The 15000-nt window shown below is 39.9% G+C and overlaps 2 protein-coding genes across 2 annotated transcripts in view; both read left to right on the forward strand.

Annotated features, from left to right (window-relative positions):
- The window catches only part of LOC139754425 (very long chain fatty acid elongase AAEL008004), a 467896-nt gene that overhangs the window by 238422 nt on the left and 214474 nt on the right, over nucleotides 1-15000 (forward strand). The window lies entirely within an intron of this gene.
- The window catches only part of LOC139754830 (hematopoietic prostaglandin D synthase-like), an 11865-nt gene continuing 6607 nt past the window's right edge, over nucleotides 9743-15000 (forward strand). Inside the window, exons 1-3 of the mRNA XM_071672696.1 lie at nucleotides 9743-9766; nucleotides 10003-10089; nucleotides 10545-10577. Coding sequence (XP_071528797.1) covers nucleotides 9743-9766; nucleotides 10003-10089; nucleotides 10545-10577 — 144 coding nt within the window. The remainder of the gene's footprint in view (nucleotides 9767-10002; nucleotides 10090-10544; nucleotides 10578-15000) is intronic.

The following is a 15000-nucleotide window of genomic DNA, read 5'->3' on the forward strand; positions in this document are numbered from 1 at the left end:
TCTGTTGGGGATGAGAGAGCTTGGGAAGTGAGTCAGTTGTTGTTCGCTGATGATACAGCGCTGGTAGCTGATTCATGTGAGAAACTGCAGAAGCTGGTGACTGAGTTTGGTAAAGTGTGTGAAAGAAGAAAGTTAAGAGTAAATGTGAATAAGAGCAAGGTTATTAGGTACAGTAGGGTTGAGGGTCAAGTCAATTGGGAGGTGAGTTTGAATGGAGAAAAACTGGAGGAAGTGAAGTGTTTTAGATATCTGGGAGTGGATCTGGCAGCGGATGGAACCATGGAAGCGGAAGTGGATCATAGGGTGGGGGAGGGGGCGAAAATTCTGGGAGCCTTGAAGAATGTGTGGAAGTCGAGAACATTATCTCGGAAAGCAAAAATGGGTATGTTTGAAGGAATAGTGGTTCCAACAATGTTGTATGGTTGCGAGGCGTGGGCTATGGATAGAGTTGTGCGCAGGAGGATGGATGTGCTGGAAATGAGATGTTTGAGGACAATGTGTGGTGTGAGGTGGTTTGATCGAGTAAGTAACGTAAGGGTAAGAGAGATGTGTGGAAATAAAAAGAGCGTGGTTGAGAGAGCAGAAGAGGGTGTTTTGAAATGGTTTGGGCACATGGAGAGAATGAGTGAGGAAAGATTGACCAAGAGGATATATGTGTCGGAGGTGGAGGGAACGAGGAGAAGAGGGAGACCAAATTGGAGGTGGAAAGATAGAGTGAAAAAGATTTTGTGTGATCGGGGCCTGAACATGCAGGAGGGTGAAAGGAGGGCAAGGAATAGAGTGAATTGGAGCGATGTGGTATACCGGGGTTGACGTGCTGTCAGTGGATTGAATCGGGGCATGTGAAGCGTCTGGGGTAAACCATGGAAAGCTGTGTAGGTATGTATATTTGCGTGTTTGGATGTGTGTATATACATGTGTATGGGGGTGGGTTGGGCCATTTCTTTCGTCTGTTTCCTTGCGCTACCTCGCAAACGCGGGAGACAGCGACAAAGCAAAAAAAAAAAAAAAAAAAAATGAATTTGGGGTTGAAATATTGTTTGGGGTCATTTAGGCCTTTATTTGATTATTAAATATCAAGAAGATTGCATATTTATTTGTTTCTTATTTATATGTAAGCATCTGTAGGCAAGGTGAAGTATTATGAGATATTTTGCATGATTATTTTAAATAGAAAAGCATTTCATTATGCTATATTACAGTTTTATAAGAAAAATTTTGGGGTATTTTTTGGAGAGTCTTAGAATCCCCAGTATAAGGACTATTTGTCATGCTGAAGAGGAGTCTAGGGTTGAAATATTGTTTGAGATCCATTAAGGCCAGTAATTAATGATTAATTTTAAAGAAGATTGTGTCATTATTTGTTTCATATTTATCAAGCATCTGTTGGCTAGGGGAAGCATTATAAGATGTTTTCCAAGATAATTTTAATTGTAGAAGCATTTTTATTATGCTATATTAGAGTTTTAGAAGAAGAATTTTTGGGGCTATGAATCACCCTGCAGTTTTTGATAATTTTTGGAGGATACTACGTATGCTTGAACACCTCAGTGTAAGGACTATTTTTCATGCTGAATACAAATCTGAAGTTGAAATATTGTTTGGGGGTCATTAAGGCCTGTAATTAATGACATTTTAAGAAGATTGTTTCTATTAGTTTTGCATGTATCAGGTATCTAAGGGGTTGGGAAGCATTACAGAATATTTTCTAAGATCACTGCAAGTACAGAACCATTTCATTATGTTATATTACAGTTTTCAAAGAAAAAATATTGGGCCAAAAAATATCTTCAAATTTTACCTACAAGTTTTGGTATTTTTTACAAGGAATAGATTTGCATGAAAATCTCAGTACAAGGGTTATTTTTCATGTTTGATATGAATTTGGATTGAAATATTGCTTGGAGGTCAGTGAGACCTGTAATTGATAATCACATTTTATGAAGATCGTGTCATTATTCATTTTGCATTTATTAGGTATCTCTCAGCTAGGGGAAGCATTATCAGATATTTTGCATGATTATTTAAGTAGAAAACTTTTCATTCTGTTATATTACAGTTTTAAAAGAAGGAATTTGGGGCTAAAAATACTCTGAACTATCTATTACCTGCAATTTTTGGTCCTTTTTTAGAGAAAACTAGATTTGCTTGAAAACTCTATGTAAGGTTAAAACATTGTTTGGTGTCATTAGGCCTTTGATTAATGATTAAATATCAAAAAGACTGCATGTTTATTCATTTTGTATTTATTAGGTATCTGTCAGCAAGGTGTAGCATTACGAGATATTTTCCTTGATTGTTTCAAGTATATAAGCTTTCTTTTTTTGTATCTTATACTTTGTCAATGTCTCCCACGTTAGCGAGGTAGCGCAAGGAAACAGACGAAAGAATAGCCCAGCCCACCCACATACACATGTATATACATACACATCCAAACACGCACATATACATACCTATCCATCTCAACGTATACATATATATAGATATACATATATATACATGTACATAATTCATAGTCTGCCTTTATTCATTCCCATCGCCACCCCACCACACATGAAATGACAACCCCCTCCCCCCACATGTGTGCAAGGTAGCGCTACGAAAAGACAACAAAGGCCACTTTCGTTCACATTCACTCTCTAGCTTTCATGTATAATGCACCAAAACCACAACTCCCTATCCACATCCAGGCCCCACAGAACTTTCCATGGTTTACCCAAGACGCTTCACATGCCCTGGTTCAATCCATTGACAGCACATCGACCTCGATATATCACATCGTTCCAATTCACTCTATTCCTTGCACGCCTTTCACCTTGCTGCATGTCCAGGCCCCGATCACTCAAAATCTTTTTCACTCCATCTTTCCACCTCCAGTTTGATCTCCCACTTCTCCTTATTCCCTCCACCTTTACCAGACATATTCTCTTTCTCAATCTTTCCTCACTCATCCTTTCCATGTGACCAAACCACTTCAAAACATCCTCTTCTGCTCTCTCAACTACACTCTTTTTATTACCACACATCTCTCCTACCCATTCATTACTTACTCGATCAAACCAACTCACACCACATATTGTCTTCAGACATCTCATTTCCAGCACATCCACCCTCCTCCGCACAACTCTATCTATAGCCCACGCCTCGCAACAATATAACATTGTTGGAACCACTATTCCTTCAAACATAGCCATTTTTGCTTTCCAAGATAACGTTCTCGACTTCCACATATTTTTCAATGCTCCCAGAACTTTCGCCTCCTCCCCCACCGTATGATTCACTTCTGCTTCCATGGTTCCATCCGCTGCCAAATCCACTCCCAGATATCTAAAACACTTCACTTCCTCCAGTTTTTCTCCATTCAAACTTACCTTCCAATTGACTTGTCCCTCAACCCTACTGTTCCTAATAACCTTGCTCTTATTCACATTTACTCTCAGCTTTTTTCTTTCACACACTTTACCAAACTCAGTTACCAGCTTCTGCAGTTTCTCACATGAATGAGCCACTAGCACTGTATCATCAGCGAACAACAACTGACTCACTTCCCAAGCTCTCTCATCCACAACAGACTTCATACTTGCCCCTCTTTCCAAAACTCTTGCATTCACCTCCCTAACAATGCTATCCATAAACAAATTACACAACCATGGAGACATCACACACCCCTGCCACAAACCAACATTCACTGAAAACCCATCACTTTCCTCTCTTCCTACATGTGTACATGCCTTACATCCTCGATAAAAACTTTTCACTGCTTCTAACAACTTGCCTCCCACACCATATATTCTTAAAACATGCCACAGAGCATCTCTATCAACTCTATCATATGCCTTCTCCAGATCCATAAATGCTACATACAAATCCATTTGCTTTTCTTAGTATTTCTCGCATACATTCTTCAAAGCAAACACCTGGTCCACACATCCTCTACCACTTCTGAAACCACACTGCTCTTCCCCAGTCTGATGCTCTGTACATGCCTTCATCCTCTCAATCAATATTTATTTATTTTATTTTGCTTTGTCGCTGTCTCCTGCGTTAGTGAGGTAGCGCAAGGAAACAGACGAAAGAAAGGCCCAACCCACCCACATACACATGTATATACATACACGTCCACACACGCAAATATACATACCTATACATCTCAATGTATACATATATATACATACACAGACATATACATATATACACATGTACATAATTCATACTGTCTGCATTTATTTATTCCCATCGCCACCTCGCCACACATGGAATAACAACCCCCTCTCCCTCATGTGTGCGAGGTAGCGCTAGGAAAAGACAACAAAGGCCCCATTCGTTCACACTCAGTCTCTAGTTGTCATGTAATAATGCACCGAAACCACAGCTCCCTTTCCACATCCAGGCTTCACAGAACTTTCCATGGTTTACCCCAGACGCTTCACATGCCCTGGTTCAATCCATTGACAGCACGTCGACCCCGGTATACCACATCGTTCCAATTCACTCTATTCCTTGCATGCCTTTCACCCTCCTGTATGTTCAGGCCCCGATCACTCAAAATCTTTTTCACTCCATCTTTCCACCTCCAATTTGGTCTCCTACTTCTCCTTGTTCCCTCCACCTCTGACACATGTTTCCTCTTTGTCAATCTTTCCTCACTCATTCTCTCCATGTGACCAAACCATTTCAAAACACCCTCTTCTGCTCTCTCAACCACATTCTTTTTATTTCCACACATCTCTCTTACCCTTACATTACTTACTCGATCAAACTACCTCACACCACATATTGTCCTCAAACATCTCATTTCCAGCACATCAACCCTTCTGCGCACAACTTTATCCATAGCCCACGCCTCGCAACCATACAACATTGTTGGAACCACTATTCCTTCAAACATACCCATTTTTGCTTTCCGAGATAATGTTCTCGACTTCCACACATTCTTCAAGGCTCCCAGAATTTTCGCCCCCTCCCCCACCCTATGATTCACTTCCACTTCTCTGGTTCCATCCGCTGCCAGATCCACTCCGAGATAACTAAAACACTTTACTTCCTCCAGTTTTTCTTCATTCAAACTTACCTCCCAATAGACTTGACCCTCAACCCTACTGTACCTAATAACCTTACTCTTATTCACATTTACTCTTAACTTTCTTCTTTCACACACTTTACTAAACTCAGTCACCAGCTTCTGCAGGTTCTCACATGAATCAGCCACCAGCGTTGTATCATCAGCAAACAACAACTGACTTCATTCCCAAGCTCTCTCATCCACAACAGACTGCATACTTGCCCCTCTTTCCAAAACTCTTGCATTCACCTCCCTAACAACCCCAACCATAAACAAATTAAACAACCATGGAGACATCACACACCCCTGCCACAAACCTACATTCACTGAGAACCAATCACTTTCCTCTCTTCCTACACGTACATATGCCTTACATCCTCGATAAAAACTTTTCACTGCTTCTAACAACTTGCCTCCCACACCATATATTCTTAATACCTTCCACAGACCTTCTCTATCAACTCTATCATATGCCTTCTCCAGATCCATAAATGCTACATACAAATCCATTTGCTTTTCTAAGTATTTCTCACATACATTCTTCAAAGCAAACACCTGATCCACACATCCTCTACCACTTCTGAAACCACACTGCTCTTCCCCAGTCTGATGCTCTGTACATGCCTTCACCCTCTCAATCAATATCCTCCCATATAATTTACCAGGAATACTCAACAAACTTACACCTCTGTAATTTGAGCACTCACTCTTATCCCCTTTGCCTTTGTACAACAGCACTATGCAAACATTCCGCCAATCCTCAGGCACCTCGCCATGAATCATACACACATTAAATAACCTTACCAACCATTCAACAATACAATCACCCCCTTATTTAATAGATTCCACTGCAATACCATCCAAACCTGCTGCCTTGCCGGCTTTCATCTTCCGCAAAGCTTTTACTACCTCTTCTCTGTTTACCAAATCATTTTCCCTAACCCTCCCACTTTGCACACCACCTCGACCAAAACATCCTATATCTACCACTCTATCATCAAACACATTCAACAAACCTTCAAAATACTCACTCCATCTCCTTTTCACATCACCGCTACTTGTTATCACCTCCCCATTTGCGCCCTTCACTGAGGTTCCCATTTGTTCCCATGTCTTACGCACTTTATTTACCTCCTTCCAAAACATCTTTTTATTCTCCCTAAAATTTAATGATATTCTCACTCCAACTCTCATTTGCCCTCTTTTTTGCCTCTTGCACCTTTCTCTTGACCTCCTGCTTCTTTCTTTTATACATCTACCACTCATTTGCATTTTTTCCCTGCAAAAATCCTCCAAATGCCTCTCTCTTCTCTTTCACTAATAATCTTACTTCTTCATCCCACCACTCACTCACTACCCTTTCTAATCAATCCACCTCTCACGCTTCTCATGCCACAAGCATCTTTTGCACAAGTCATCACTGCTTCCCTAAATACATCCCATTCCTCCCCCACTCCCCTTACCTCCTTTGTTCTCACCTTTTTCCATTCTGTACTCAGTCTATCCTGGAACTTCCTCACACAAGTCTCCTTCCAAAGCTCACTTACTCTCACCACTCTCTTAACCCCAACATTCTCTCTTCATTTCTGAAAACCCCTACAAATCTTCACCTTCGCCTCCACAAGATAATGATCAGACATCCCTCCAGTTGCACCTCTCAGCACATTAACATTCAAAAGTGTCTCTTTCGCGCGCCTATCAATTAACACGTAATCCAATAACGCTCTCTGGCCATCTCTCGTACTTACATACATTTTTTTTTTATCTAATACTATTCGCCATTTCCCGCATTAGCAAGGTAGCGTTTAGAACAGAGGACTGGGCCTTTGAGAGAATATCCTCACGTGGCCCCCTTCTCTGTTCCTTCTTTTAGAAAATTAAAAAAAAAATGAGAGGGGAGGATTTCCAGCCCCCCGCTCCCTTCCCTTTTAGTCGCCTTCTACAACACGCAGGGAATACGTGGGAAGTATTACATATACTTATGTATATCTCGCTTTTTAAACCAGGTGTTCCCAATCATCAGTGCTTTTTTTTGAGCACATAAATCTACAAGCTCTTCACCATTTCCATTTGCAACACTGAACACCCCATTTACACCAATTATTCCCTCAACTGCCACATTACTCACCTTTGCATTCAAATCACCCATCACTATAACCCGGTCTCGTGCATCAAAACCACTAACACACTCATTCAGCTGCTCCCAAAAGACTTGCCTCTCATGATCTTTCTTCTTATGCCCAGGTGCATATGCACCAGTAATCACCCATCTCCCTCCATCAACTTTCAGTTTTACCCATATCAATCTAGAATTTGCTTTTTTACACTCTATCACATACTCCCACCACTCCTGTTTCAGGAGTAGTGCTACTCCTTCCCTTGCTCGTGTCCTCTCACTAACCCCTGACTTTACTCCCAAGACATTCCCGAACCACTCTTCCCCTTTACCCTTGAGCTTCGTTTCACTCAGAGCCAAAACATCCAGGTTCCTTTCCTCAAACATACTACCTATCTCTCCTTTTTTTCTCATCTTGGTTACATCCACACACATTTAGACTCCCCAATCTGAGCCTTCGAGGAGTTTGAGCACTCCCCGCGTGACTCCTTCTTCTGTTTCCCCTTTTAGAAAGTTAAAATACAAGGAGAGGAGGGTTTCTAGCCCCCCGCTCCCGTCCCCTTTAGTTGCCTTCTACGACACATAAGGAATGCGTGGGAAGTATTCTTTCTCCCCTATATCCAGGGATAAAATCAATACCCTCCCATATAATTTCCCAGGAATACTCAGCAGACTTATATCTCTGTAATTTGAGCACTCACTTTTATCCCCTTTGCCTTTGTGCAGTGGCACTATGCAAGCAGTTCGCCAATCCTCAGGCACCTCACCATGAGTCATACATACATTAAATAACCTTACCAAGCAGTCAGCAATACAGTCACCCCCTTTTTTAATAAATTCCACTGCAATACCATCCTAATCCGCTGCCTTGCCAGCTTTTATCCTCCGCAAAGCTTTTACTACCTCTTGTCTGTTTACCAAATCATTCTTCCTAACCCTCTCACTCTGCACACCACCTCGACCAAAACACCCTATATCTGCCACTCTTATCATCAAACACATTCAACAAATCTTCAAAATACTCACTCCATCTCCTTCTCACATCACCACTACTTGTTATCACCTCCCCATTAGCCCCTTCACTGATGTTCCAATTTGTTCCCTTGTCTTATGCTCTTTATTTACCTCCTTCTAAAACATCTTTTTATTCTCCCAAAAATTTAATGATACTCTCACACCCCAACTCTTATTTGCTCTCTTTTTCACCTCTTGCACCTTTCTCTTGACTTCCTGCCTCTTTCTTTTATACATCTCCCAGTCATTTGCATTATTTTCCTGCAAAAATCGTCGAAATGCCTCTCTCTTCTCTTTCACTAATAATCTTACTTCTTCATCCCACCACTCACTGCCCTTTCTAATCTGCCCACCTCCCATGCTTCTCATGCCACAAGTATCTTTTGTGCAGTCCATCACTGCTTCACTAAATACATCCCATTCCTCCCTCACTCCCCTTATGTCCTTTATTCTCACCTTTTTCCATTCTGTACTCAGTCTCTCCTGGTACTTCCTCACACAAGTCTCCTTCCCGAGCTCACTTACTCTCACCACTCTCTTCAGCCCAACATTCTCTCTTCTTTCTTGAAAACCTCTACAAATCTTCACCTTCGCCTCCACAAGATAATGATCAGACATCCCTCCGGTTGGTTGCACCTCTCAGCACATTAACATCCAAAAGTCTCTTCCACACACCTATCAATTAACACATAATCCAATAACGCTCTCTGGCCATCTCTCCTACTTACATACATATACTTATGTATATCTTTCTTTTTAAACCAATCAACAGTCCTTTTTGAGCATATAAATCAACAAGCTCTTCACCATATCCATTTACAACACTGAACACCCCATGTACACCAATTATTCCCTCATCTGCCACATTACTCTCCTTTGCATTCAAATGTTATATTATACTTTTAAAAGGGTACTAGATTTGCTTGGAATCCTCTGTAGAAGTACTGTTAGATATGCTGAATAGGAATCTGGGGGTTGAATATTGTTTGTGGTCCATTAAGGCCAGTAATTGACAATCAGTTTTTAGAAAGATTGTGTCATGATTTTTGTGAAACTATAACAAATGTCTCTCCTTCATGGGCCATCACTTGCCTGGCTTAGCCTTTCCACCGAAGGCTTCAACTCTTTTCACTTTGTGTTTTGCCAACTTAACTTGGTGCCTTTTATGTTGTGCTGATTTTGTTGGCAAAGGTGACAGAAAGTTGCCAGAGCCAGTAAGCTTCATTGATATGAAAGAAAATGGAGGACTTTGGTACTGTCTTTATGTCAGAGGGAGGAGTATGGTCATGCTGCCACAACAGGGAAGTAAATTCATTTGGAGTTTCCAAGGTTTTTCATTCAAAAGTTTTGTCATTTCTTGCAAAATAGATGTTAATATGAGCTAATGTACTAACACGAAAATTGAAAGGTGCTATCATAAACAACATTGTATGTAGTGATTTTAAAATAATACAAAAACAGTAGTGTATCCATACATCTGGCAGCATTGACGGGTTGATATCATGACTTCCATGATGCCTTACAGTGACAAAATAAGTGAGGCTGTTTAGATGAGTTCTATATTCTTGAAATCAGTGAGTACAGTACACTATTCACAGCTATTTTGAAATATGTATTTCCTTTTTTCTTTATCCTATCTGTACTGAGAAGGGGGCTTTTCCTTGTCTGCAGTGAAATATATAGGGGAGTGATCATTTATCTTACTTGAACAAGATGTTGGAACATATTTGACCTTGACCATAAAGTTCATAGTCATAGTGACTTAATTATAGTCTTTGATGCCACCTTACATACTCTCAAAATTCACCAGGTTCTGGAGCTTTGTTCTGGAGTCTACCACCAGAGCCATGTCATCTGCAAACAGCAGCTGTCCTCTAATATGAAATTTATGGGCCAGGTAAGTGGAGTTCAAAAATGAACACAAATTTTACCTTAACCTTAATATTCCAATATCAAAGTATCCAAATTATGGTATGGCACTACATAATTTGATGGACTTATGCATTACAGGTTTCTTATAGATATCTACATATGTTGGGAACAGGTTTCAAATAGATATCTAAATAAGTTTGAAAGTTATGACCCAGATAAGAAATTACTGAAAGAAGCATTCTAAAATATGATGCACCTGACTGATAAGTTCAAGATGTGTTGAAACTCTCAGGTGTTTCATACATATTTAGTTAGTAAGCAAATTTTATCTTCTTACTGTTTTCAATATTTTGCATTTGAAGTATTGTATGAAATTATCAGTGTTGGCTATACTGCATATCACAGATTTTCAGAGGAGTCATGCATGTTACTGGTAGAAATTATAATTTCTTAAACTTTCTTTTCTGTTTTCATGGGCAGATTAGAAAGGGTAGTGAGCGGTGTGATGAAGAGGTAAATTTGTTAGTGACAGGGAAAAGGGAGGCGTTCGGACAATACTTACAAAGAAGGAGTTCAAATGACTGGGAGATGTGTAAAAGAAAGCTGCAAGAGGTCAAGAGGAAAGTGCAAAGGTTGGAAAAGAGAGCAAATGAGAGCTGGGGCGAGAGAATATTATTAAACTTTTGGAAGAATAAAAAGATGTTTTGGAAAGAGGTGAATAACATGCATAAGACAAGAGAACAAATGGGAACTTCAGTAAAGGGAGCAGGGAGGGGAAGTAATAACATGTAATGATGAAATGAGATGGCGTGAGTATTTTCAAGGTTTGTTGAATGTGACTATAGGGTGGCAGATATCAATTGTTTTGGTCGGGGTGGTGTGTGAGGTGAGGTCAGGGAGAATGGTTTGTTAAATAGAGAAGAGGTAGTGAAAGCCTTGCGGAAGATGAAAGCCGGCAATGCGGCAGGTTTGAATGGTATTACAGTGGAATTTATTAAAAAAGGGGTGACTGTGTTGTTGATTGGTTGGTAAGGATATTCAGTATATGTATGGATCATGCTGAAGTGCCCGAGGATTGGCAGAATGCACGCAGAGTGCCATTGTACAAAAGCATAGGGGATAAAGGTGACTGTTTGTTCAAATTATAGAGGCATAAGTTTATTGAGTATTCCTGGGAAATGAAATGGGAGGGTATTGATTGAGAGGGTAAAGGCATGTACAGAGCATCAGATTGGGGAAGAGCAGTCTGGTTTCAGAAGTGGTAGAGGATGTGTGGATCAGGTGTTTGTTTTGAAGAATGTATGTTAGAAATACCTAGAAAAACAGATGGATTTGTATGTAGCATTTATGGATCTGGAGAAGGCATATGATAGGGTTGATAGAGATGTTTTGTGGAAGGCTTTAAGAGTATATGGTGTGGAATTTAAGTTGATAGAAACTGTGAAAAACTTTTACTGAGGATGTAAGGCATGTGTATGAGTAGGAAGAGAGGAGAGTGATTAGTTCCCAGTGAAGGTCGGTTTGTGGCAGAGGTGTGTGATGACCCCATTTTGTTTAGTTTGTTTATGTATGGGGTGGTTAGGAAGTAAATGCAAGAGTTTTGGAGAGAGGGGTGAGTATGCAGTCTGTTGTGGATGAAAGGTCCTGGGAAGTGAGTCAGCTGTTGTTTGCTGATGATACTGCACTGATGGCTAATTTGGATGATAAACTGCAGAAGATGCTGACTGAGCTTGGAAAAGTGTGTGAAAGGAAAAAGTTGAGAGTAAATGTGAATAAGACCAAGCTTATTAGGTTCAGTAGGGTTGAAGGACAAGTTGATTAGGATGTAAGTTTGAATGGAGAAATATTGGAGGAAGTGAAGTGTTTTAGACATCTGGGAGTGGAATTAGCAGTGAATGGAACCATGGAAGTGGAATTGAGTCAAAGGGTGGGGGAGTTGGGGGGGCAAGGTTTTGGGAATGATGAAGAATGTCTGGAATGAGAGAACATTATCTAAGATAGTAAAACTGGGTATATTTCAAGGAACAGTAGTTCCAACAATATTATATGGTTGCGAGTCATGGGCTATGGATTGGGTTGTACAGAGGAGGATGGATGTGTTGGAAATGAAATGTTTGAGGACAACATGTGGTGTGAGGTGGTTTGATCGAGTGAGTAATGAAAGGGTAAGAGAGCTGTGCGGAAATAAAAGGAATATAGTTGAGAGATCAGAAGGTGGGTTGAGATGGTTTGGACTTATGGAGAGAATGAGTGAGGAAAGATTGACAAAGAGGATCTGTGTCACAGGTGGAGGGAACAAGAAGTGGGGGACAAAATTGGAGGTGGAAGGATGGAGTGAAAAAGATTTTGAGTGATTGGGGCCTGAACATCCAAGAGGGTGAGAGGCATGCAAGGAAACACCCTATATCTGGTACTCTATCATCAAACACACTTATTATTCATATATTATACTTGATCGCCGTTTGCTGCATCAGTGAGGTAGTGCCAGGAAACAGATGAAGAATGGCCCATCCACACATATATATACATATACGCCCCTAAATGCACATATGCATCCATATACATACCAACATATACACATATACTTACATATGCATATAAACACATGTACATATTCATACTTGCTTGCCCTCATCCATTCCTGGTGCTACCCCTCCCCGACCAAAACATCCTATATCTAGCACTCTAGCATCAAACATGCTTGTTATTCATATATTCTACTTGATCGCCGTTTCCAGCATCAGCAAGGTAGTGCCAGGAAACAGATGAAGAATGGCCCATCCACTCATATACCCACACACACACACACACATATATATATATATATATATATATATATATATATATATATATATATATATATATATATATATATATATATATATATATATATATATATATATATATATATATATATATATATATATATATATATATATATATATATATATATATATATATATATATATATATATATATATATATATATATATATATATACATATATATATATATATACATACATATATATATATATATATATATATATATATATATATATATATATATATATATATATATATATATATATATATATATATATATATATATATATATATATATATATATATATATATATATGTATATATATATATATATATGTATATATATATATATATATATATATATATATATATATATATATATATATATATGTTCACTGCTTCTAACAACTTTCCATGTCTCCATGGTTGTTTAATTTGTTTATGGATGGGGTTGTTAGGGAGGTAAATGCAAGAGTTTTGGAAAGAGGGGCAAGTATGAAGTCTGTTGGGGATGAGAGAGCTTGGGAAGTGAGTCAGTTGTTGTTCGCTGATGATACAGCGCTGGTGGCTGATTCATGTGAGAAACTGCAGAAACTGGTGACTGAGTTTGGTAAAGTGTGTGGAAGAAGAAAGTTAAGAGTAAATGTGAATAAGAGCAAGGTTATTAGGTACAGTAGGGTTGAGGGTCAAGTCAATTGGGAGGTGAGTTTGAATGGAGAAAAACTGGAGGAAGTGAAGTGTTTTAGATATCTGGGAGTGGATCTGGCAGCGGATGGAACCATGGAAGCGGAAGTGGATCATAGGGTGGGGGAGGGGGCGAAAATTCTGGGGGCCTTGAAGAATGTGTGGAAGTCGAGAACATTATCTCGGAAAGCAAAAATGGGTATGTTTGAAGGAATAGTGTTTCCAACAATGTTGTATGGTTGCGAGGCGTGGGCTATGGATAGAGTTGTGCGCAGGAGGATGGATGTGCTGGAAATGAGATGTTTGAGGACAATGTGTGGTGTGAGGTGGTTTGATCGAGTGAGTAACGTAAGGGTAAGAGAGATGTGTGGAAATAAAAAGAGCATGGTTGAGAGAGCAGAAGAGGGTGTTTTGAAGTGGTTTGGGCACATGGAGAGAATGAGTGAGGAAAGATTGACCAAGAGGATATATGTGTCGGAGGTGGAGGGAACGAGGAGAAGAGGGAGACCAAATTGGAGGTGGAAAGATGGAGTGAAAAAGATTTTGTGTGATCGGGGCCTGAACATGCAGGAGGGTGAAAGGAGGGCAAGGAATAGAGTGAATTGGAGCGATGTGGTATACCGGGGTTGACGTGCTGTCGGTGGATTGAATCAAGGCATGTGAAGCGTCTGGGGTAAACCATGGAAAGCTGTGTAGGTATGTATATTTGCGTGTGTGGACGTATGTATATACATGTGTATGGGGGGGGGGGGGGGGGGTTGGGCCATTTCTTTCGTCTGTTTCCTTGCGCTACCTCGCAAACGCGGGAGACAGCGACAAAGTATAATAATAAAAAAAAAAAAATATATATATATATATATATATATATATATATATATATATATATATATATATATATATATATATATATACGCCCATGCATGCACATATACATATCAACATATACACACATACGTACATATGCATATAAACACATGTACATATTCATACTTGCTAGCTTTCATCCATTCCTGGTACTACCCCACCCCACAGGAAACATCATTGCTACCCCCTGCTTCCAGCCAGGTAGCACTAGGAAAACAGACCAAAATGTCCACATTCGTTCACTCTTAGTTCTCAGTTTCTAGCTTTCTATCCATGTCCAGTTCCCACAGATCTTTCCATGGTTTACCCCAAACGTTTCACATGCCCTGGTTTAGTCCATCGACAGCATGTCGACCCTGGTATACCACATTGTTCCAATTCACTCTTTTCCTTGCATGCCACTCACCCTCCTGTACGTTCAGGCCCCGATTGCCCAAAATCTTTTTCACTCCATCGTTCCACCTCCATTATGGTCTCCCGCTTCTTCTTGTTCCGTTCACCTATGACACGTATATCCCCTTTGTCAACCTTTCGTCACTCATTCTCTCCATATGTCCAAACCA

This window comes from Panulirus ornatus, chromosome 17 (assembly GCF_036320965.1).
Source record: "Panulirus ornatus isolate Po-2019 chromosome 17, ASM3632096v1, whole genome shotgun sequence".
NCBI classification, from domain to species: domain Eukaryota; kingdom Metazoa; phylum Arthropoda; class Malacostraca; order Decapoda; family Palinuridae; genus Panulirus; species Panulirus ornatus.